Here is a 22980-nt window from a genome sequence, read left to right as displayed (position 1 = left end):
GATGAAAAAGCCAAGATTGATATGAAGTGTGAGAAACCAAGGGGAAGCTGTTTCTGAGAGGAGATCAGCATGTCAAAGTGAAAAAGGGTTTTATAAACTCGTCTTCTTTGTTGTGGTGGACATAGTAGACTTCCAGGGCTGTCTTCAATTCACAGAGCTTTCTAGGCCACTCCTTCCCCACCTCCCCACCTTGGCCTTGAACCTGTAGTGCCTCACAGGATTCTCTTGTGCTCAGTCACATGTTACTGACATGGGGGTCTCAATAAATGTTTGTTCACTTTCCTGACTTTCTAAGAAGAATACAGAGATACTAGAAGAATACTGAGATACTTAGATTCTTATGAAAATAAGTTTTTCTTCAGAGAAAATGGGTGATTGTTTAGTTGTGTTTCCTGAAATAAAGATTGTTAGGAAGTATTTTCATGTTGATAGCAATGTTAATGATTTCAGTACTGTTTCTGAATCTTTCTGTGTAGGGAATCAGTACAGCCCAAACTGAGCATTCAATATACTGTATTGTAACTCAGTGCTGAATGAATAACCTTTTTTTTCTGAAATATCACTTTGTAGTCAGTGATTCAGAAACTACTGTTAGTATCAGAATTAATTAGTATTTCTCTAATTTCCATCTCTTACTACCAGGAGTGATAGTTTATGCGTTTATCCAGCTGTTAACTGCTTCGACCCTCCGGGATTTAGCTGGCCTTGTAAACACTAGAGTGTATATGCAGGGGGACACTACAGTTGCATTCAGGTGTTCAAGCTATTTTATTGTTCTAAGCTACTGCATACTTGTTTTTGTTATCTCTAGTTCCGAATTTTATGTGCAAAAATATATTCAGAGGTATTATGTGGTGTTTTGCAGCTTCAGCCAAACAGTGCATCTGGAAGTGGTGCCTTGGAACATGATCCATCTTCTATTTATTTGCGCATCCCTGCTGGTGAAGCTGTACCTGGTCCCCTTCCTTTAGGAGTATCTGTCATTGATGCATCTGTGGCTCTCTTTGGTGTGGTTTTTCCTCATGTCTCTTACAAACATAGGTTAGTTTACATCAGTGTTCAATTTCAGAATGTAATGTTGTGTGGATAGTACTATGTTTTGGTCTTTTTCCTTGAAATAATAATCTGCTTTGATACAAACTATTGTTAAGTTCACAGTTCAGTATTTGGTGTTCGTTGTGTCTCAGGATACTAGAATATGTCCACTCAGTTTAGAAATAAGGCAATTTCCTCTGTTTTATCAGTTCTGAAGATGAGGGTTCAGAGGTGTAGGCTTCTTCTCTTACTGCATCTAACAGTAGTAATGTCTCTGCAACCAAAATTTCCTGCAAAAATGTCCATTGCAGTTAACTGCAAATCAGCCTTGAAAACGTAGAAGTGGCATCTATTGAATTTCATTTGGCTTCCATGAGTAAGATCATTTGTTTTATACTCAGCAAATGATTTTATGCATGATGAAAAAGAGAGAATGGAATTCAACTTTGTTTCCTTTGTGTTCCACATTACCTTTTCAGAGTTATGAGTTGTCAAGACTACTTTTGTCATTCAGTTTAGCTAATTTGTCACTGAGCACAGAGTGAAAGCAACTCTATGGTGCATTTTAAAGTAAAATTATTCTTCAGAACAATCCTGATGGGAACAGTTTTTTCTTAGCAGTCAATCTAATTTTGCAGAAAGTGCACGACACACTTGAGGCGAGCTTGCAGTAATTCAACTTGATCTATATCTGTTGTTAGCTATGGAAAGATTTGTCTGGGGAACTGCTGAGTAGTTAAGAATGCAGATTATCCATTATACTCCTGTTCTTGGTATCTTGTAAGGAGTACTCGTCTTCCCAGTAATACTTTCTGGCATGGTTACATGGGGGGAAATTGAGGTTAAATGGAGAAAACAATAGGAACAGGAATATGGTGGGTAACACTGTATTTGAATGGTGGTGGAGGCAGCATTTTTCCACTCTTATCCTCATAGCTTTCTAGTTATATAACCAAATGTATCTGAAGACTCATTTCCTCTTGGTGGTGTTTTCTTCAAAAGGAATAGTAGAAATTTGTGGATGAACTAAAAGAACCAGCAAAATGATGTTCAGAATAACAGTACACTTTCTGTCTAAAGTTAATACCTTCAGCCCTTGAAGCATAAATTCTGTGACTGAACTTAAAAGGACCTTTTTGTTGTGTGTGTTTGTTTGTTTGTTTTTACCAGCTGTGTTTCAGTTTGTATTTTGAAAGAGCATCACTTAAATTATGTTCTTTCTTTTGTTTCAGATTACAGATGTTGGATCACTTTGCTGAATGTGTCAAGCAGGCTAAAGGTGTTCGCCAGCAAGCTGTGCAGCTTAATATCTTCACTGCTGTTCTTAGTGCCTTGAAGGTAAAACTTGTAAATTTGTAATGGATGCCAGAGTTCAGCAGTTTGATTCATTGATTTGTATTTGGTACAAAAGGCTGTTAGAAGAACGTTACTACAGTTACCACTTAAACATTCCAAATTTTGACAATACCAAAATTGAAGTTTTTTTTCCCGTATTCTTAGTGTGAGCTCTTGTCTGCATGAATAGAGGAGGCTTATGTAGTCAGCACTCTTAGTATTCAGGCTTTCTTTTTTTTCTCTCTTTTTCAATCCTGTAGTCTTCTTTACACTGTACTCACGGATTTAAATACTTTTTCATATATATTCAAAAAACCCTTGTCATAGAATATTGTGCAAATGAGGCTTGTGGAAATAAAAACAGATTTGGGTTTCCATTTTGTATGTATTATGTTGTTGTTGTTGTTCTTAATACTCCCTAATTGTAGAATCAAAGCATGGTTTGGGTTGGATATTGCATGGAATTCTAGATGCTTCTGTCTAGTCCCACTGACTTCAGTTACAGCTCTGTGTTCTCTATCTACGCTTGGAAATGCAGACTCATGTCATCAAATCAGAAAGTGAGCCAGCAATCACAAATAATATTCCTGAGAAAATATGTGGTTTCAGTGACTTGCATTGCCTCATGGCTTTGTGGAACAGCGTCTCAGAGTGTAGGATTTTCTTTCCACTAGTCAAGTTTCTTAAGGCATTTCTGTTGTTTTCCTGATGCTGTTTTATATAATTTCCAATTCATCAGTCTGTTGGACAACATCTGTCATTGTCATCCTTGTTGATCTTCAAAGCAATTAAGGTCTGTGCACTGAGGAAGCTACCATCATAGAAGTGCCAGCCTGCAGTTAAAGACTGGATGAGTCTCTTCATCTGACTTTTGCCATATAAAAATGACTGCCTAATTTAAACTAATTGTTACCAGGACTCCAAGTCCTTGTTTAATGGGTAAAATACATTGTCAAAACAGCACCTCTCTTCCTTACTTTGTTCTTAGAAATAAGAACCGTGTGGCTAGAAGTTGAAAATTAAATTCTGAGACAGACGCCTAGCATTTCCCGTGCCAAATGGCCAAAGAATTGTCAAAATTGTAAGAGCTGAAACAAGAATCTCAGAACAGTGAATGAGTATCTCTGGTAGAGCCATCAACTTCTTTCTCTCTAATACATGCAGTGTTTATACTTCACATGTGTTTAATAATTTTTCCTAAAGTAAAAGATGATGTAGTGAAAGGTGATGTGTTATTAATGAAATATGGGAAATAAAGAAGCTGCAGAAGCAGTGTTTAGTGTTATTGTTCTGTAGAATGTTCATTTAAGAGGCTGTTTAAGTGTTTGCAAATATGTGATTGTTAAGAAAAAAAAATGATGTGCCTAGAATATCTTTGATTTGAGTTTTTCTTGCAGAAATGTAACTGAGCTGTGGTTTTCCTGTCTGACAGAAAGAGATGTTGCAGTTAGATTTTAAAGTGCTTTTTTTTTTCTTCTGGGGTATTCTGTGTAAGCTAGATCAAATTCAGTAGTGTTAGGGTGCATCTAGTGCTATAATGCATTTGATAAAAAAGAATGGTGCAACAGATCTTCCTATATGTGCCATAGGTAGAGAGTTGGCAAACATAAGACTCAGTATCTTGTTGATTTTTTTTTTTTTTTTTTTTGTGTGTGTGTGTGTGTGTGTTTTTAATATTTTCAGACAGTATATTTTAGGATAAATGGCCAAAGACATAAAGTCAAAAGTTAAGTGTGTAATTTTTAACTGAAGATCTTGAATATAGTGAAATTACTTTTATGCCTTCCTTTTCTCCCCTGATTTGGTATGTTTTTTTCATGTAGGGTTTAGCCGAGAATAAAAGCACATTAGGACCAGAAGAAGTCCGCAAATCTGCTCTGACTCTTGTAATGGGTGCCCTTGATAATCCTAACCCTATTTTGAGGTGTGCAGCAGGTGAAGCTCTTGGCAGAATGGCTCAAGTGGTTGGAGAAGCCTCTTTCATCGCTAGAATGGCTCAGTACAGTTTTGATAAGTAAGTTGGTTTTGACTCAGAAAATGAGATAAAAGTATAATTTAATGTAGTTTGGAAGATGATTCTCTTCATGCTTGATTACTATGATTATGTAGATCTAACATACCTTCAGACGCTCTTCTTTTTTTGATTTATTTCATGTGATTCTTCCTGCAATAAAAGCTGACTTGTTAAACTACTTGGAATGTGAAATGATACCAATGAGTACACTTTGATGAGTTACCTAAGGTGACTAAACTGCTTCAGATAGGTAAACGCAGGTTACACTAAGTATGTCTGTAATATGAATTGTGCCATAGTGTTTCTATTTCAACCAAACATCCTCTTTACATATTGATTTATCTACTGGCCCATAATTTTTTTTTGTTGTTGTTAATCTTAGCTCTTTAGAAAGATGTCTAGTAGATATAAAAAGTAAACATGTTTCCCAGTTTTGGGCTTAAATTTAAGACATGAGCCTATCTGTGAATCAGAATGCACCTGCCTCAGGGTGGCAGCCCATGTTTTTAGCCAGCCAGGCTGCATGCACATGGCCTCAGTTCAGCTCTCCTACCTCTGGATAATTCAAATTTTCCCATCATTTCACTTAGTAAAGATTATGCACTTTATTACAGTCTTTCCTTCATTTTCTATTACTGGGATTGTTATCTGGGATTCAAGTTGTTTATGGTTGCCAGTCTGTTGACACTGTCAAGTAATTTTTTATTTATATTTGAGATTTTCATTTGCTTTTTTGTTCACTGTTGGTGAAGAGCATGCTCACCCCTCATACACAGAAAATCAGAAAAAAAAATTAACTGTCTTTTTTTCTAATTAGAATATCCTTCTTTTCTTTCTCTTCCCCACTTCCCAGTTTTGTATGTGACATGCATTTAGAAGCAGAGGTATTGCAGAAAATACTAAAGAAGTCACCACTTCATACAACTAGGTCATTCAGAATGCTTTTCATTCTGGTTTAGCTTCATTAATAAAACACTATTTAAAAAAAAATCTTTTTTGGAAAAGTCATGGAATTCAGTTGTAGAGGAAAACAGCTGTATTAAAAAGTTATTCAGTTGACTTTGCAGTGGAAGATGTAGCTGTGGATTTCTTTGTAATTTCTTGATATGTGCTGTCATTTTCCCATTCTTCCTTTTCACTATGGTGGTCTAGCTGTGGCTTTTCTGATTATCTAATTAGTCTGCTGTGAAACACTGGAAAACACCAGATGCTTTTCCTATATTCTTTTACTTCCAAAACTCTTCTTCATCTAAAATGTCAAGATCTGATTAGGAGAAAATAAAAGAACTATGAAAATTTTTTTTTTTTTCATTTCTCTTATATGTAATCTGTTTTAATAGCTATATAGGTTAAGTACATTGGTTTTGCTTTTCTTGTTAAGGCTTCTCGAGGTCTTGTGAGGTGGCCTGCAAAATTCTGTTAGTCATTTGCACTGTTATGGTACTTGAAGGGTTCTTTGTAACAAACTTAGTGAATTACATGATTTCCTTTTATTTAAACATTGATAGGTTAAAATCTGCTCGAGATGTTGTATCAAGAACAGGCCATTCTTTGGCTCTGGGCTGTCTCCATCGGTATGTGGGTGGAATAGGTTCTGGACAACATCTGAAAACTAGCGTCAGTATTCTCTTGGCTTTGGCACAAGATGGAACCTCTCCTGAAGTCCAGGTAAAAAACACAATTGTCACAAAACTACTTTAAAAATGTTCAGGATTAAAATTAAAAATGAAATTACCTGTTCAGATGTTCTTTAACAGAGATTGTCACATGCAAGCCAAATCATATGGATGTAGTATGTACCAGGGAGCATGAAGAAAGTGGAACTTGCTCTATAAACTCTTGCAGTACAGAATCCTAAATGTGTACTACAATTAAAATGTAACCTTACTGTTAGGGAGGCAGTTGCAAGTGGTCATGTTACTTCAGACTGACAAGTATCTGCTTGTGAGCTGAGCCAGAGTATCACTGTGAGCATATTCCTAACTGACTCTAATTGTAGAGTAAAACATGTTAGTTGTACCTTAGCTGCCTTAACTAAAGATTTTAATAGCTGGCTAATCATTAACATGTCATCAGTTATTGGATTCTTGGGTGATGAGCAGTAGTTTTTTTTGGCAAGTAATTTCCTTATATGTGATATTGTGAATACAGTATGGCAGTACATCATCTTTAAGGGATTATATTATAACAACAAAAATCTGTTGCAAGCTAAACTGCAGTTAGGAAACAGAAGGGGAACTAGCAAGAGTCAGGTCCAAGACAAACCAAAGGCAGGAAGGGGTTTCTGTCCACTATGGACTATAGATGTGTGGAACATCTCAGAAGAGCACAACTTGACTGCTAAAAGTTGCTGTTAAAGTAAAAAGGAGATTAGATGTGCTGCTGAAAGAGCAGTGCTTCTGGAGTTCCTGAATGTGTAAACACTGTGCAGTTCAGGAAGTTTCCTAAGTTGAAAATTCTTGAAAACGGAAGAATACACTGTCTTTACTCTCCCAGGAGAAACCTGAGGGGTCATTGTCTAGGTCTGTCTTCATTCTCCCTTAAGCATCTGTTTGTGGCTGCTGCTGTAAAAAGAAAGAGAGGGCTGGATGGACATCTGGACATCTGTCTTTACATTAAGAAGTTGAATATTGGAGGGAAATGTGCTGTTTTTTTGTTTTTTTTTTTTCTCTCCAGCAATGAAATCTGTTGAACCATTAGAATAAAAGATTCACTACAGAAGGGCGGGGAAAGAAAGTAGTTTTTTGAGTAAAATCAAGGGTCTTGTTTGTAATTGTTCTTCAAAGATTATGGTGTAAATTGCATGATGTAACAGGTAATCTTTGTCATTCTTTTCACAAGTTACTGCAAGGAAGTGATTACCTGAAATAGTGACTATTATGCTTTAGCAGCAGGAAACTGTGGGCACTTTATACCCACAGACTGAGAAGATGAAAGCCCAAGTAGTTATACAGAATCATACTTCCACCTGGGTTTAAATTATTAACTTGATACAACATGTAATAGTATACCTTCCTATTTCTTTTTCTCAGGGAAATAAAAAAGAAATCAAAATAATCAAGCCTTGTTACTTGGGAAAACAAACCTAGTTTTGTTTGGAGATAATGTTTTAAAAATAGGAAACTTTAAAATCTCTTTTCAGTTTCATTAGTTTCTTTAAGATAAGACAAAGTTCAGTTTGTATATGTAACTTCATGTATGAGTTAAGTATTATAATGAATAAGTAATAATAATTTTGAGGCATATAATTGTGTACCATGTATTTGAATAACAAAATGGAAAGAATTGGTGCTTTATGAAAAAAAAGTCAAGTATAAAGCAGGGGGAGCCCAGATGGAACTTGCCTACCTGCCTTGTTTTCTGTTGAGAGTACACCACCAGGCCCCTCTGAAAAGCTAAGCTTTTAAACCTCATCCCTTACTAGATCAGGGTGGGTACACAGGAACAGTATGGGAACACAAGTAATAGAAATTTGCAGGAGTGAAAGGGTAAGCTGTAATATGCTACTGTGTGCTTAGGACTGTGAAAGTAGTTACATGATTGCTAGTGCTAACCCTTTGTGGATTGCATCGGAGAGGATTAAAAAGGAGCAGTTTTAAAGGCAGGTTTTCCAACTCACTCGTAAGAGTCTAGCTTTGTAACTAATACTTTTTTAACTTAGTCCTTTCAGTGCAATTGCATCACATATTTAATGGAGGAAAAATCTGAAATATGATCATTTAGTAGGATATTATGGAGAGATATATAATGCATTCAGGTCTGTCAGGAGAATTTATTTGCTATGAAATGTCAGTGACCGAAAAGACTGTCTTCTTGCTCCCTTCTTGCTTTTGCAATTGTAGTAAATGGTTTTGCTTGCTTATTATTTACTTATCTTGTGACTGAAATAGGTTGATCTTTCACCTTTTTTTTTTTCCCTCGTCCTGTAGTATACTGACTGTGCACAGCACTCCTTTCTTCTCTTGCATCCTCTAATAAGAAAATTAATTGGAAAATACGTGTGAAACTTTCAACTTGTCATGGAAATAAATTTCTACTGCAATTTCAAAGGCACTCCCCACTAAAGACTTTGTCAGCTCTCCATTTCAGACTCTACATCCAGTTTTACAGCAGAACAATTCTCTCTCCTGCCTTAAGAGTCACTCTTCTTTTTTCCTTTTTTGTTTCAGTGGATGTGGTGTTTGTATTTTCCTTCCTCAAAGTACGTAACCATTTTTTGCTCAAATTCTTTGTCATCTTCATCTCTGTTATCCCAAAACCGATAGCCAAAGAGTATGCTAGAGATATTTAAACACTCAGGTGATTGCTTGAGATTCTGAGACCTTTAGAACACTTCTGGAGCCAAGAGTTGCTAACTGGATACATTTAAGCAAGCACATACAAGATCTATGCTTAGTTTGCATACGGAACTGTTTAAACTTCATAAATGTTTTACTGAAAAATATTCCTTTGTTTTTTTGATAGACCTGGTCTCTCCATTCACTTGCCCTGATAGTAGATTCTAGTGGACCAATGTACCGTGGATATGTGGAGCCAACGCTTTCTCTAGTTCTTACTCTGCTCTTAACTGTTCCACCATCACATACAGAAGTACATCAATGCTTAGGTCGATGTCTTGGAGCTATAATAACTACTGTTGGGCCTGAACTGCAAGGTTAGTGGGAATTTGAAGAGAGCAAAAAAAAAAAAGTAACTTGCGTAAAGATAATATATTGCAATCTTAAGTGGAAGAAAATAAATTTTTGTTGCAGTTGCAGGTGGGGGGGTTGGTGGTGACAAATTCAGTTACAGTCATGCAAGCAACCTCACTTCTGATTCTACTTATGACTGCTTGGGGCTTTTTTGACTGCAGTTTGAGATTTGTATAAAGAAGTTGCAGTGATGTATGGCGTTCTGGCTAATGGCAAATTAGATGAAAAACACTCTTGCTGCATATATTTCCACGTACATTTTTGTGTGTAGAGGGGCAAGAGGAAAGATTTTTTTTTCCTCTGCTGTTTTAACAAGTGTTCATTTTCTTTTTAATTTATGGCAAGAGCTTAAGTTTGATGTCATTGTCAATGATGTGAACTATAGCACGTTTCCACTCATTCTTAAAGCTCTTAAATCACTGTACCTTGCTGTAGAGAATAAGATCTTTTCATGCCAAACACTATACCTGGCATATTAGGAAATGGTTCAGTGTATGAAATGTTGCCCATATGTATAGAATGAAAGAGACTTTCAAAATCGAAATTTGGATAATTTTACTGTTTTCATGTCCTGGGAAGATATTCTCGAAGTATTTCTGACTGAAGGTTATAGATACAATATTTCATTTGAACAGGACATTGTTTGAGTTAAAAAAGAGATATTGAAACACTCTGTAGTGTTTCTTTGAAGTTGCATATAAAGTGATTTGTGGTAGGAATTCAGAAAAGTTGCATGTTAATCTGTGAATTTAAAAGCATTAAAAATTCTTGTTTCTCAAGGTTTTAAAGTCTACTGTTGTCGTACAAAGATTTTGCTGTGTTAAGGATATCCTATAAAATCATTAGGTAATGGAGCTACAATTTCAACAATCCGGTCTTCCTGTTTGGTGGGATGTGCAATCACACAAGACCATTCGGACTCGCTTGTTCAGGCAGCTGCCATATCCTGCCTTCAGCAGCTTCATATGTTTGCGCCACGGCATGTCAACCTATCCAGTCTGGTTCCCAGTCTCTGTGTGAGTACAGAATGCATCCCTTTTGTTCCTCAAAGTTTCATGTATGTGCTTAGTGGAGGACAGGAGAAGCACTTAGCAAGATGGCAGGGATACACATGAGTATAAGCAAGCCACATCTGCAAAAACACTGAAGTGCAATAAAAAGATGTCTCTCCTCAAGCCATTTTAGATCTTTCCAGAATGCTACCCAAATTGAAGTCATAGGGTCTGATGCTCTTTCACCCTAGACAGCACAAGATAGCAAGGGTAAGTATATAATATGACTGAGTAAAAAGATGCTGAAACACTCTGTTTCCTCCGATTGCATGCACAGAGGGCAGTGAGTGAGTTGGGGAAAGGCAGGAAATTTTGGATTTATTTTACCACTGTCAGCGTAGCAGATGCTGACATTTAAATTCTTGTGCTGCTGTTGTTAGCATTGCTTTCTCCCTCCTTTAGTGTTCTGTCAGCAAGTCCAGGCCTAAGCCTGGAAGTGAGGCAGAGGCTGGAACCCTAAACATGCCAAATATGACTGTGGGAGGAAAGGTGGTGTGTGTGGGTGTGTGTTTTGGTTTTTTTTAGTTGTTATTACTATTTAAAAAAATATTTTTAGAGGGTCCGGCAGTCCAATAAAGAGAAATTTGAAAAGTTTCTTCCTGATGTCTGTTGGATGTTTTGCAAAGTGCTTTGTTCATTAATTGTGGAAATGGTAATTGTGTGTTACCTGGAGGAATGTAATCCTACCTAGTCAACATTGAAAGTTCTTAGCCTGCTCTCCAGACTTTGCCTAGGGCAGCCTCTCATTGTCACATGCTTTGCTTTTCATGCTTACTGTTGCTTCCACCCTACACTTTGGGGTGCTCCTAGGAGTGCAGTGTGTTCCCAGAACCTGTCATTGGTCCTTTCACAAAATTTTGCCTGAAATAGGTGCCATGTACCCAAAAGTAGGTTGACCCTTTTGTAAGAATACTGTGTGCAACATGTGAAACAATCCCTATAGCCATTTACTCCGCAAGTACTGGAGGGTAATATGGACAATGAGGTTCACACAGCAATGACTAGTGCCGTTTTGAAAACTTTTTCCAGGATTTTCTGCTGTCAGTTTCCTGTTCTTTTATGGTCCTCCACTGAACAAAAACTTATTCCTTCTTTTTTTCTCGTAGTCCTTTCTTCCAAGTCATACTTATTTTGATAAGTTTTCCTCTGAATTGTTTTGGGCATTTCTTTATACTGCATAGTATCCTGCATAGGTGTTTTCGCAAGGCCTACTTTACCTGCCCCATTAACAAACCCCTCATTGCCTTCAAACTCATTTTGAATGGAGTTAATGCCAGGTGTCAAAATTAAGCCACACAGTTCCACAGTCCAGCTTAGTTTCTTCTTCCTGCATTGGCTTCACAGCTACTAGTTGTTTTGTAACTTAAACCAGGGAATACTCTTTCCATTAATAAAGTCCCTCAAATGTTCTGTGTCTTAGTTCCCTTAAAACAACCTCAGTGTGATATTTAGAGGTTCTTTAAAGTCTGCTTGTTTTTTCAGGACTAGAATCTTGTATATTCATATGTGGAATAGAGATCTACTGTTAAAATGCTTTATAAGCTATACAGCCGTTTCATTTAGGAAAGCAATTTCTATCCACATAATAACCTAAAACTGAGAAGGCAAATGTGTATTCAGTTTATTAAAAACAAATTCCCCAGGGTAACTAAAGAATCGAAGTTTCTTAAAGATCACACTTCATCTCTTCCACTGTGGAAAAACATACAGTTCTCTGTGCAGTTACTTCCTTTCAGGAAAATATGGACCATGCACAATTCTTCTCTAAGAAAAATATTTGTTTGTACTTGAGGTGATTCAAAAGGAATTAGAAGCCAGTGTTGGTTAGCAAAGAAATCTGAAGCTGTCTTATTGAGAGGCACTTATAAAAATGTATGCTATAAATTTCAGTACGAGTTTGAAATAAAAGTTTTTATGATAGGTGTCATGCGTGGGGCACCTGATGATGTCTTTTTGTTTAAAAGAATGTGATCTACAGGTATAGCAGAGTGTGAGATTGAGTGGTACAGAAGAGTCTAACAGATTGGAAAGTGTAATTAATCTAAATCACACTGTTACAGTAGTTCCAATATTTGAGCTCTTATCTCTTCAACCAGATAACAGCTGTCAGCTCTGTATATGTCAGATTTATTTTCGTATTTATACATTATAAAAAGTGCTTATTTCTGGACTTTCAAGTTCTTGTAAAGAGCTTGGTACCCAGCAGCTCACACATGGGCATGTGATTGAAAAGTAGAATGCTGTTAGTCCTCTAGCACTGATGTATTGATATGAGGGTGCAGCTGTTCACTCACCTATAATGGTTCTGATTTTTAGGTTCATTTGTGCAGCTCCCACTTGCTGCTTCGCCGAGCTGCAGTGGCGTGTTTACGACAGCTTGCTCAGAGGGAAGCAGCAGAAGTATGTGAATACGCCATGAGCTTAGCAAAAAATGCTGGAGACAAAGAAAACAGTGGCATCAGTAAGTATTTTTCTCATGTGGCCTTTTTGCAACAGTTGAGTGCACATATGTGAGTGTTTGTGTGCTTTGCCTTCAGAGAGGGGTGGGAAACTACCCTCCCCCCACCCCAGCAACAAAGCACAAAGTTCAAACCATCCTTTTCAGCTCAAATAACTTCTGGCCACATTCTTGCTTACCTCATGAACTTCACTTCTAGTTTAATTTTTTGTAAAGTTCAGACTAAATTTCTCTGCTACATTAAAAGTGGCAATCAAATAGGTAACTCAGTGTATATACAATGGAAACATTTCATAGTTTTTCTGTTATTTTAGGTCTTGCTCTTTTGAAAATTGACTTAATTGTATGCTGTTTGATTGAGATATCTGGTTGTGGTATATTTTGTTAGCAGCACATCTGCAAAGCCTGTGGACTTTGCTGGTTGGTTCAGTTCTGACTTGTAATTTTATTCTGAAAATAGGAGGCTCAACAGTGCTACCAGAAGAGTCTCCTACAAATGTAGAATCATGAGCTTACTTGTATTAAATCACACATCTGTCTCTCTTTGGAAAGATTCTTTAGAGTTCAGTACTAATAGGGGTTTTTACAAATTCATGGGGTAGGTGTCTTGAAGAGAGAGAGACTTTTTTCTTGAAGTAAAACTAGGAGGAGCAATTAAATTAATTCCTGTATTAAAATCTTTCTAGTGCTAATTTGGAAGAAATTCAGTAACATCTTGGTGTATTGTTGCTTGAATTATAGGCACACAAATACAGAATGTCCAATTGTAGGCTGTTATTCTAAATTTTAAAACTGAGTTTCTGATTTCAGAAAACATTTCTTACTATCATTTTGCAGATATTAATCCTTTTGCACCAGGACCTGGTTCTCGGCGAGATGCTCATTCCAGGCATCAGGGGGTTAATATAACAGAGACAGGCCTCGAAGGTGTCCTTTTTGGAATGTTGGATCGGGAGACTGATCGGAAGTTGTGCTCAGATATCCATGATACTCTGGGACATATGCTTTCATCACTGGCAGTAGAAAACCTTTCTCACTGGCTAATGCTTTGTAAGGATGTCCTTGCAGCTTCTAGTGGTAAGTGTTGTATAATGTTCACGTAAAAGACAGGATGTCCTTAGTATTAGCATCTTCTGGCAATATTTGTTTGGAGTTTGTCTTTTATCCTAGTTAATACATAGCTTACATTGTAGCTACAACTTTGGTTATAATGCATTAAAACTTCATTAGAAAGAAGAAATCGTCAAAGTTAAGTTTTAGACTATTGCTTTTAAGAGTTAAAAAGTTAGCTGCCTTAAAGTAGGATTTCCGGTGGAGAAACAGTGTGATTGTTACTCTGACATTTCAATATCTTAATGAAAGTAGACATATTCTTTTTAGCCTTTATACATCAGGACTGTACAGAAGGAAGAGTGCTGTACACACTGAGCTTTCTTTTATGAGGTTTTGCGAGTTGCTGATGTGATGTTGGGTTACCATGGTGATGAAACTTTTGCTGCTTGTTCAGCTTAGCAGACTTGTTTGCACAGATCTTGTTCTCTGAGACCTTATTCCTGTTTTTCAGCTTGTAGGATAGTTGTGACGCAGATTCTGCTCATTTGCCTTGCATTTATACTTGTTTATTGGCATTCTGTGAGTTCATCCTGAAAGTCTTTCTGAATGTTACCAGTTTTACGTTTACTGATAAGTAATGCTACCAGTGATTTCTTTATGCAATGTAGTTACCATATATACTGGTTACCGTGTAGTTACCATATACCCAGAGAGAAAGACCTTGTTTCCCCTGTTTGACGTTGACATGTCCTTTTCTTATTTCATGTGGGCTGGGTTTTAAAGTTTTAACATGATTATCCAATCTCTTATTTATTAGTAGGTGAAATAATGTCTGAGAGATTTTTATTTAAATAAATTTCTCTCAGCTGTACTGTAATAAGCTGGCAGCTTCAGTTTGAACTCCTTTGATCCAGCTAACTGGCATGTGAACAAAATCTGTTTTGCTTTTTAAACAGAGATTTACAGATCTGCCAGATAAGTTTCTGGATGCCTTCTCAAAACACTCTTGTTATGATTTGGCTTCTTCTGTGTTTCATTTGCTGTAGCCTCTTTCTCTATTGAATGGCTTGACTATTCAGCTGCTTAAATTTAGACTTTATAAGGTGCATGCCTTAGTTGGAATGGGTTACTCTTGCAATAATTTCTTCTTATTCTCCTCTAATTATTGCCAGAGTAATTTTAGTCAGTGTCTTGGCATTTTGCTAATATAGACCTTGTCATTAAGACAAGGGGATTTTTTGTGATTGCTGGAGTAAATTTTTTTTTTTTTTTCCTGAAATGAAGTCTCACAATCAGAGAAAATAATTTTTTGAATGTTAGGCCCATTCGTGGATGCCATAAACTGCCTACTTGACCGTGTATCTGTCCCACGGTATGGAACTTTGTAGTTTTGTTTCAGTTTAACATGCATTCTACTTTTTACTTGAAACAGGAGCTGAGCAGTTCAAAGACAAGCTGATTTCTTGATTCTGAGCCTTGTAATTTCCTTACCCTGTGTAGTGACAATTTAACAGGTTAATTTTCAAAGCTGAGAAATTTACATATGGGATTCAGCTATGCTTGGTATCTGTAGAGCATTAACATTACAGGATTGTTTTTCATTTCATTTAAACCAAATAAAGGGCAATACAGCCCAGATTAGAAGTGAGAAACATTAATTTTACTGATGTTCCTATGTCTTTTTACATTTTTTTAAAATATTGTTGTTTCAACAGAGTAATTGGTGTGTTTTGAATCTGGGTGTTACGGGAAGGCTCGAATATGTCCTTCTGTAGATTGTAACTGTGGGATATTTTTTTTAATTGTTCTCTGTTGTAGACATGAGCACAGCTGCTCCCTTGGGAGGAGGGAAGGATGAGGAAGCAGAGAAGAAGGATGAGATGGATGACGATACAATGTTTACCACCTTGGGTGAAGAGGATAAATCCAAGCCTTCTGTAGCACCTCGCTGGGCAACTCGTGTGTTCGCAGCAGACTGTCTGTGCCGTGTTATCATGCTGTGTGAGAATGCGAACAAGGCGCACTTTGATCTGGCACTGGCTCGTTCAGCCAGACTCAAAAACCCAAAAAGTAATTATAGGACACGCATAGCTTTTTTAGTATTTTTTGACACCTTTTTACAGCTTAAGATTACATAATGAAGGAAAAAAGTATAAGCAGCTATCCTTGCATTCAAATGATTAGAAACAAAGGAAATGACTGGCAAAAGGCAATAAAACTGTAGTTTAACTGTAACCGTTGTAGGTACTGTACCATGAACACAAAGAATGAGGTTTGCTGGAGGATATAAATTCTGGCAGACTGATCTGCTTGGAAAAAAAACCTTTAGATTTGGAAACCATTTCTCTAGTCTGAAACAGAAGCAGTGAATTTCTAGATAATGGTGAGCTGGTAACAGTTTCTCTAAGTTTAATGTAATGATTGCAATGACTTGGACTTCAGAGGTTATATTTGCATCTCCAGACTGAAGGGATGCTAGGGAAGAAAAGAGATAAGGCTAGTTAATTATTGCTGTGGCATTGGTTGTGGAGTGAGTGATGTGAGAGAGTTACAGAAGGACAGCTGCTTTATAAAGATCATTCTTTTGGTATACATGACAGTGATGAATATTAGTTTTAAAGCTCATGTTTTGAAGATACTCTTATGAGTCAGAGGATTAAAATTGAGAGGTCAGATGACATAGTTGTTTTGTGAAGAAACATTTTTTAACAGATGGTGGGAAGTTTCTGTCCTTGAGTCGTCCATGTGTATTGGTTCTGGTGCATAGTGATTGTTTGCTTTCCCCATGTGGCGCTCATGAGGACTTTGTGGTAGGTAGGATGAATATTGTGAGCATCCTAGAATGCATGGGATTAATGGGTTTTAGTGTCTGTGTTGTTGAGAGTGTCTGGTATGGTATGGAGATTGATTTAGGCCTTTGCTTATGTTGCTTTGTTGCAGCCTAGTTCCAGCATTGTGTATTGGTTTTGCAAGAATCTCGTTTCTGATTTGATTTCAGGCTGAGATCACTGTTTGAAGGCTAAGTGGGAAAAGTTTTGGGAAAGTTTGTTTTGAGATAGGGTTGTATTACAGAGAAAGTAATAAAATTACTGCTGCTAATAGGATCCTGTAGATGACTACATATAATAATCTTGAGAATATATGTCTCTTTATTTAAAGTGCTCTTGATGTGTTTGGTATCATTGTAAAAACTTCCAAAATGCTTAAATTTTACTAACATCTGTGATGGTCTGAAAAAGTAAACACAGACTTTATCACTTCATAATTTCTAATTGATTTCCAGGCTTTTTTTACTGACATGCCTCTGAAAATTTTCAGCTACAAAATAAACTTTTTTTTACCTTGTGACTTGAAATAGGTAGAGCTGTCATAACTTGTGGTTTTTTGTTAGTCACCCTTGACATTATACTTTTAAATAATTTGGTTTCATATTGGTTGTGCAACATCTGGCAATTTCAAATTGAGAGTGAGGAAAGAAGTGAAATTAATAAAAATAGAGGAGAATAATCCTTCCAGAAATGTTACTTAGTTATACATTGTTCTTTTCTGCATGTTTTCTGCCGCTTACTTGCAGCCTTGGATGTGGAAGTTTTTAGGTGTTTAAACCGGACGAGGTTTTCCTTTGTCAGCAGGGGTCACTATAAGCATAGGACTCAAACAGGAATTGCCTTGGAGATTTTCCGTAGGTTTGGGGGACCTCACTTAAAATTAGCTTTACTAAACGTTCTAATCTCTTCTAAGGTACTCAGCTGTATATACATACTCAGAGTAATTTCTGTATATCATATCTTTAATTTTGTTTCAAATTTGGGCTTAAATTTTAAGGTTGTCTTAGGAACAAAAGTCCCTGTATCACTTTAAGGAGAAGAAAAAAATAGATTATTTCCTACCTTCTTGTGTACTCTAAATATGGACTTTTAAAAAAGGTAAAATAGGCAAAATTTGTACATGTCAGTGAGGAAAATGTTACAAATATCTGTTATGGTAGCTATCTTTTCAGTTACTAAATAGTTCTTTCTGTTTCATTCTAAGATGACTTCTTAGTACTCCATCTTTCTGACCTTATTCGAATGGCATTCATGGCTGCGACTGATCACAGCAACCAGTTACGAATGGCGGGTCTTCAGGCTCTTGAAGACATTATCAAGAAATTTGCATCAGTTCCTGAGCCAGAATTTCCAGGCCATGTGATACTGGAGCAATATCAGGCTAATGTGAGACCTCCTTTATAAGTTCAGGAAACTGTATATTTATGCCAATATGCCAGTATTAGCTTTGAGAACATTTTGTAACTTCAAAAGAGATTTGTGTATGTGTGAAAATGTAGTAAAGAGACTTTTTTTTACCTCTTCAAAATTTATTTTTCTATTTCTTCCTATTTATTATAATTTAGTAGCTTATGAAATTTAAAAATTCAGTACCTATTGATTCTTGAAAGCCAAATTACAAGTTACATGTAATTTTTCAAAAGATTGGCATTTCATTTGTGGAGTTAAGAATTGGGAAATAAGGCTGATTCAGTTCCAGACTGAGTCTCTTAAATGTATTTTCTTGGGAATTAATGAATATACTTCTGTTTAAATAAAAACTACAAAATATAGGAATGGAAGGTGGACAGCTGAAAATTTATTTTGGGGCATTATTGCTTTATGTTGTTGCATAGGTTAACTCTTTCACCTCTTTTGTCCTCACTGTGTCTTCAAGATCTTTGCAAATGCTTTTTAAAGTAAGGCTTACATCCTTTTCACTTCTTGCCTTTTTCGTCTTCCTGCTGTAGTGTTGTAACAATTGCTTCTGTGTCTTTGACTTGGTTCCTTTTGTTTCTGAAAAATGCTGCCTTTTAACAACTGCCTAAAAGGCTTTTTTTGGTCAGAATTTCTCATCCAACCATAAATGTTTGATTTCATATCATTATTCCTTTGGACATCAAAAAGTCATCGGCTTCTTGAGCCTTAGCATAAACTGCACCTGTGATACTTTCATGATTAAAAAGATACTCATTAACAGAAGAAAGATAATATCACATATTTGACAAAGGTAGTTGAAGCTAAAAAAGGCAGTGGGCAAGAAGAAAAAATCTGGTTTAGGATTCTGTTGGTTAAAGAATACTATTGCAAATGTCTAATAGACAAGAAGGATAAGTTTGGGATGTAACTGTAATGCCAAAATCATGTCTTCTTTGTTCTGTATGTGTATTTGAGTCTTAAAGAAGGTGAGCTCCAGAATGTTGCATCAGTATTTTTTAAGTAGTTGGATTTTTAATCTTTTTTCCTCTCAACAGGTTGGAGCTGCTCTGAGGCCAGCCTTTTCCCAAGATACACCGTCTGATATAACTGCAAAGGCCTGCCAGGTATGGAGGAAAATGTTCAGATAGTATAAGCCAAACTGATTTTCCTTCTCTTTGGAAGAAGCTTGCAGAAGAGAAGTAGTAGCAAATGGCTGGAAGAATTTGCAAAACCAAAGCCGTGATGTTTTTGCAACATTTTTTTAGTCTCTTAGTAATATATTTTGTTCTTCAGAAGTGCAGAAGTCCTTTTTAGGAGCTACATGAGAGAATATCTAGTCTTCCTGAAACTAATTATGTCTCCATGTCAATTCTGCATTTGTTGCTAAAAGAAAAACAAAACAAAACCAACAATAACAAAAACCCAACCAACCAAAAAGACCCTACCAGCCCACCACCAACAGAACATACACACAAACAAAAAAAGACAAAAAACCGTGAAGCAACAAAACCAAACAAATGTGAAAATCCACAACCTTTCTTAACGGGACCTATAGTGATGTATTTATTGAGATGCCTTTCAGTCTGATCATTTATTCGGATTGCTGATAATTTACCTTTAAGCTCAAAAGTTTTATTGACATTAATACACTCTTTTACATTTTTAAAACCAGTGATCATTCTCATTACAAGCATAGTAACAACCTCTCAGTGAAAATTCAGTTGAAGAGTATTTTTTTTTTGTGTGGTTTTTATTATGTGTTGTCTTGTGCTACTATAGTTTAGATCAGCTATCAGTACTGTAGCTGTAATAGTATCTGGCATGTAGTTTACACAGCTAAATTACTATTGTAGTTTAAAACACCAGTTTGTTTAGTTATGCCAACATCAGTTTTAATATGATAATTTTGTGTGTGTGACTTTTGTTTAGTAAATCTTGGTGTGGCAGGATTATGATTTTGTGTTGTTATTATATAGTCTTAATTTACAGCAAAGCTTGTAAGGATAGATCAAATATGGCCTAATTTGGTATCTATACATGCGAAAGAATATGTTCATGTTACCTTATGGAAAATTTCTGTGTATTTAAAGCTGTTAACTAGATGAAGAGGCAGTTTGTGTGAAAACGTGTAACTTTCTTTGTAACTTGTTAAAATCTTCCCTATTCAACCAGTTTCGAGTGCATGTGTGCACTTACAGGATCAAATGGTTGGGGTGCTTAACTCATTCTGTAGAAGTTACGTGGACAGAGATGAGATACACTAAATGAGTTTGATGTTGTTAGTTTTATGTCATTAATGAGACACCATTGACTTGCCCAGCAGCAGGAGTGAAAGCTGGTCTTAGTCCTGCTGTAAATGAATTATGGATTTGTGACAGCATCCTTGTCCTGTGCACCTTTGGGACATTATTTGTGTTTACTTTGAATATATCCGTCATTCCCAATTGTGAGCCCTAAAGGCTTTAGTGGAACTGGATCTATAAAAGCAAAATAAATACACTGGAGATAGGACAAAAATGCCATGGAAAAAACGGATTGTAAAACCTGAACCACTTGCATTCTGTGGGGTTTGTTTTTGTTTTTGTTTTTTTTTGCTTCTGTTCCTCATCCTTGTAAAATCACCACCAGAATCCAAAGCAACTCTTCTGGAAGACTTTGTCCCTTTTAGTAGAAAAGCAGCTGCACCAGCATTCTTCTATTGCATGTGTTATGTCTGGGCATGAATGTGTTTCAGAGGATAAATGCCAATGTGTAGCACTAGACAGGAGCAGCTGATCTGTACGATGTTTAGATTTTAGGTACCTGTTTGTGCCTATTTAATTTGAAAGAAAAGTGAGGAGACACCCAACTCTCTCTCTACCATGTCTGGTGTTGGTTGTTCTGGAATGTGGTACTGTTGGTTCCAGATCAGAGCCCAGTTGTTTAATGATTTTCATCTTCTTGACATCAATGATCTTGAAAGCTTCTTGTTAGTATGGAGACTTAGTATATAATTTGAGAGGTGTAGGTTTTTAAAGATGTACTTTTATTGATTGATCTCCAAGATAGTGTTCACAGTGAATGCAATGACCCATTACTTGAATGATTTGAACACACACTTGGGAACAGAATACAAAAATTGTTATTACCTATTTATGGAGTACTAAAAAACTATTTAAAGTATTTTCTATGTCTCTTTTAAGTTCCATTGTAATATGCTTTGCAAATATAACCTTTGTAAGAGCAATTCTGGTGTCATGGGGGATGGCAGGAGGAAGAAAAAGGAAAACCTTGACTTCTTTTTTATTGAGGAGGAGGGCTTCTAATATTTTTTTGTGGTGGTTCCTTTGGTTTTTGTTTTCTTACAGATTTTTTTCTGTTACATTTATAAGGTTGTTGGGTTTTGTGCTAGTTTAGAATGATTCTGAACTTTGTTGTCTAGGTGTGTAGCACTTGGATAGGAAGTGGGGTTGTAAGTGACCTGAATGACCTCCGCCGAGTTCACAACCTTCTTGTCTCTTCCCTGGATAAAGTGCAAGCAGGAAAGGGATCTTCTAGCCAGCTTTATCGAGAGAGTGCAACTACGATGGAAAAACTTGCAGTTCTGAAAGCATGGGCTGAGGTAAACACTGACCGTTACATCTTTAAAAGTTTGAAAATATTTTGCAGCATAATAGCAGCCTTGCACCTCACTGGCTGTTCAGCCAGTGAACTTTGCACCTACCTTTCTCCTTACCTGTTGCAATTCCAGTCCTGGGGTGTTTTCATCTCTATGTATTTCTCTGTTCCTTTTTCTTCCAATCTGTTGATCCATATTTACAATGATGCTTGGTTGTTCTTTGTTTTACTGTACTTCTCTGTGTATACACTCATACCCTATCAGCTTTTGATTTTCTTCCCATCTTGTTGATCTTAAACTGAAAAACAAACCAAAAACAAAGAAACCAACCAACCAAAGCAAGCACACCACCCCCCCGCCCCAAGACCAAACAACATTAAATTTTATTCTGGTAAATTATCACAGTTAATTAAGTAGAAGTTTGAAAAAGTGTTAATAATAAGTGGCAGACTTAACGTAGATATTGTTGGGGAATGGCTGGAATACCAGAAATCTTCAACTATGTACAAAGGACAGAGTTAGCACTATTTATATTGCCTTGCTTCCTGAAATGTTCTTGTGTGCTGTAGAGCTGTACATATAATTATGCAAATGGTAAGCCATTTTCCTGTCTCTATGATACCTAATCTGGCCAACTGTAAGTGACAATCGCTCTAATTTATCTAGTAGCTCTTAATGTAGGTGAAAGAAAACTTTGCAATAAGGATGCAATGATTCAATGAAATCAGGTGTTTAAATCAATATGTCTGTGTAGAGCAGCAGTAATTGACACTTTTTAAGGAAAAAAGTGTGTAGCCAGATTGTTTTAGGAAAGTGCCATTTATATCGCTGTTATATACTGGTAGAAATAAAAGAAAAAATATTGAAATAAAAGGTAACTGTAAGTCCCTTTTTCCCAGTCATTTTCCAGTCAGCCATTTGTGTATTAGATCTGTTACTTTCACATTTGAAAGCTTGCTGGTTTTTTTTCTTTTTAGGATCTCACAGCATGAATTTTCATATCTATTTTTCTTCTAGGTGTATGTTGTTGCCATGAAAATTAAGAAAGAAGCAGAGACCAAACCAAAGCGTGTTTTAAAGAGCACAGAGGAGGATGAGGATGATTTTGGTACTATAGACGAGTTGCCAGCAGACAGTTTGATAACGCTTGTACAACCTGAGCTGCCTGCTCTTAGCCGTCTCTGGTTAGCTGCACTGAAAGATTATGCGCTTTTAACTTTACCAGCTGAATTTGCTACTCAACTTCCACCAGATGGTAAGCACTGGAATTAATTTTTGTGTTGTCATGAAAACCAGAAAGAAACCCTTAGTTGAAACTTCAAAATTATTCTATAAATTATTTGGAAGGCACATTTTTTATGCAAGTGATAAATTTCTGCCTATGTGTAATAAGAATATATGTTTCAAGTTTGAGTGTTCTTTTTTTCTTCAGTCTGCAATGAAGGTATTTATCTGAATCACAGAGATCATTAAAACTGTGTCTTTTTAGAATTAAGAATACTTTTACACCTCTAATAC

At 36.4% G+C, this 22980-nt stretch overlaps 1 protein-coding gene across 2 annotated transcripts in view; it reads left to right on the top strand.

Annotated features, from left to right (window-relative positions):
* Window positions 1-22980, top strand: part of HEATR5B (HEAT repeat containing 5B) — a 58192-nt gene that overhangs the window by 17484 nt on the left and 17728 nt on the right. For both annotated transcript variants that reach the window (XM_080340775.1, XM_080340776.1), the window contains exons 16-28: window positions 866-1041; window positions 2268-2373; window positions 4194-4384; window positions 5893-6052; window positions 8849-9038; window positions 9922-10091; window positions 12444-12588; window positions 13423-13662; window positions 15457-15708; window positions 17671-17852; window positions 18920-18988; window positions 21286-21465; window positions 22480-22717. In XM_080340775.1, the coding sequence (XP_080196901.1) occupies window positions 866-1041; window positions 2268-2373; window positions 4194-4384; window positions 5893-6052; window positions 8849-9038; window positions 9922-10091; window positions 12444-12588; window positions 13423-13662; window positions 15457-15708; window positions 17671-17852; window positions 18920-18988; window positions 21286-21465; window positions 22480-22717 (2299 nt within the window). The remainder of the gene's footprint in view (window positions 1-865; window positions 1042-2267; window positions 2374-4193; window positions 4385-5892; window positions 6053-8848; window positions 9039-9921; window positions 10092-12443; window positions 12589-13422; window positions 13663-15456; window positions 15709-17670; window positions 17853-18919; window positions 18989-21285; window positions 21466-22479; window positions 22718-22980) is intronic.

This window comes from Nesoenas mayeri (assembly GCF_963082525.1).
Source record: "Nesoenas mayeri genome assembly, chromosome: 3".
In the NCBI taxonomy this organism is placed as follows: domain Eukaryota; kingdom Metazoa; phylum Chordata; class Aves; order Columbiformes; family Columbidae; genus Nesoenas; species Nesoenas mayeri.
This window is presented reverse-complemented; position numbering and strand designations above follow the sequence as displayed.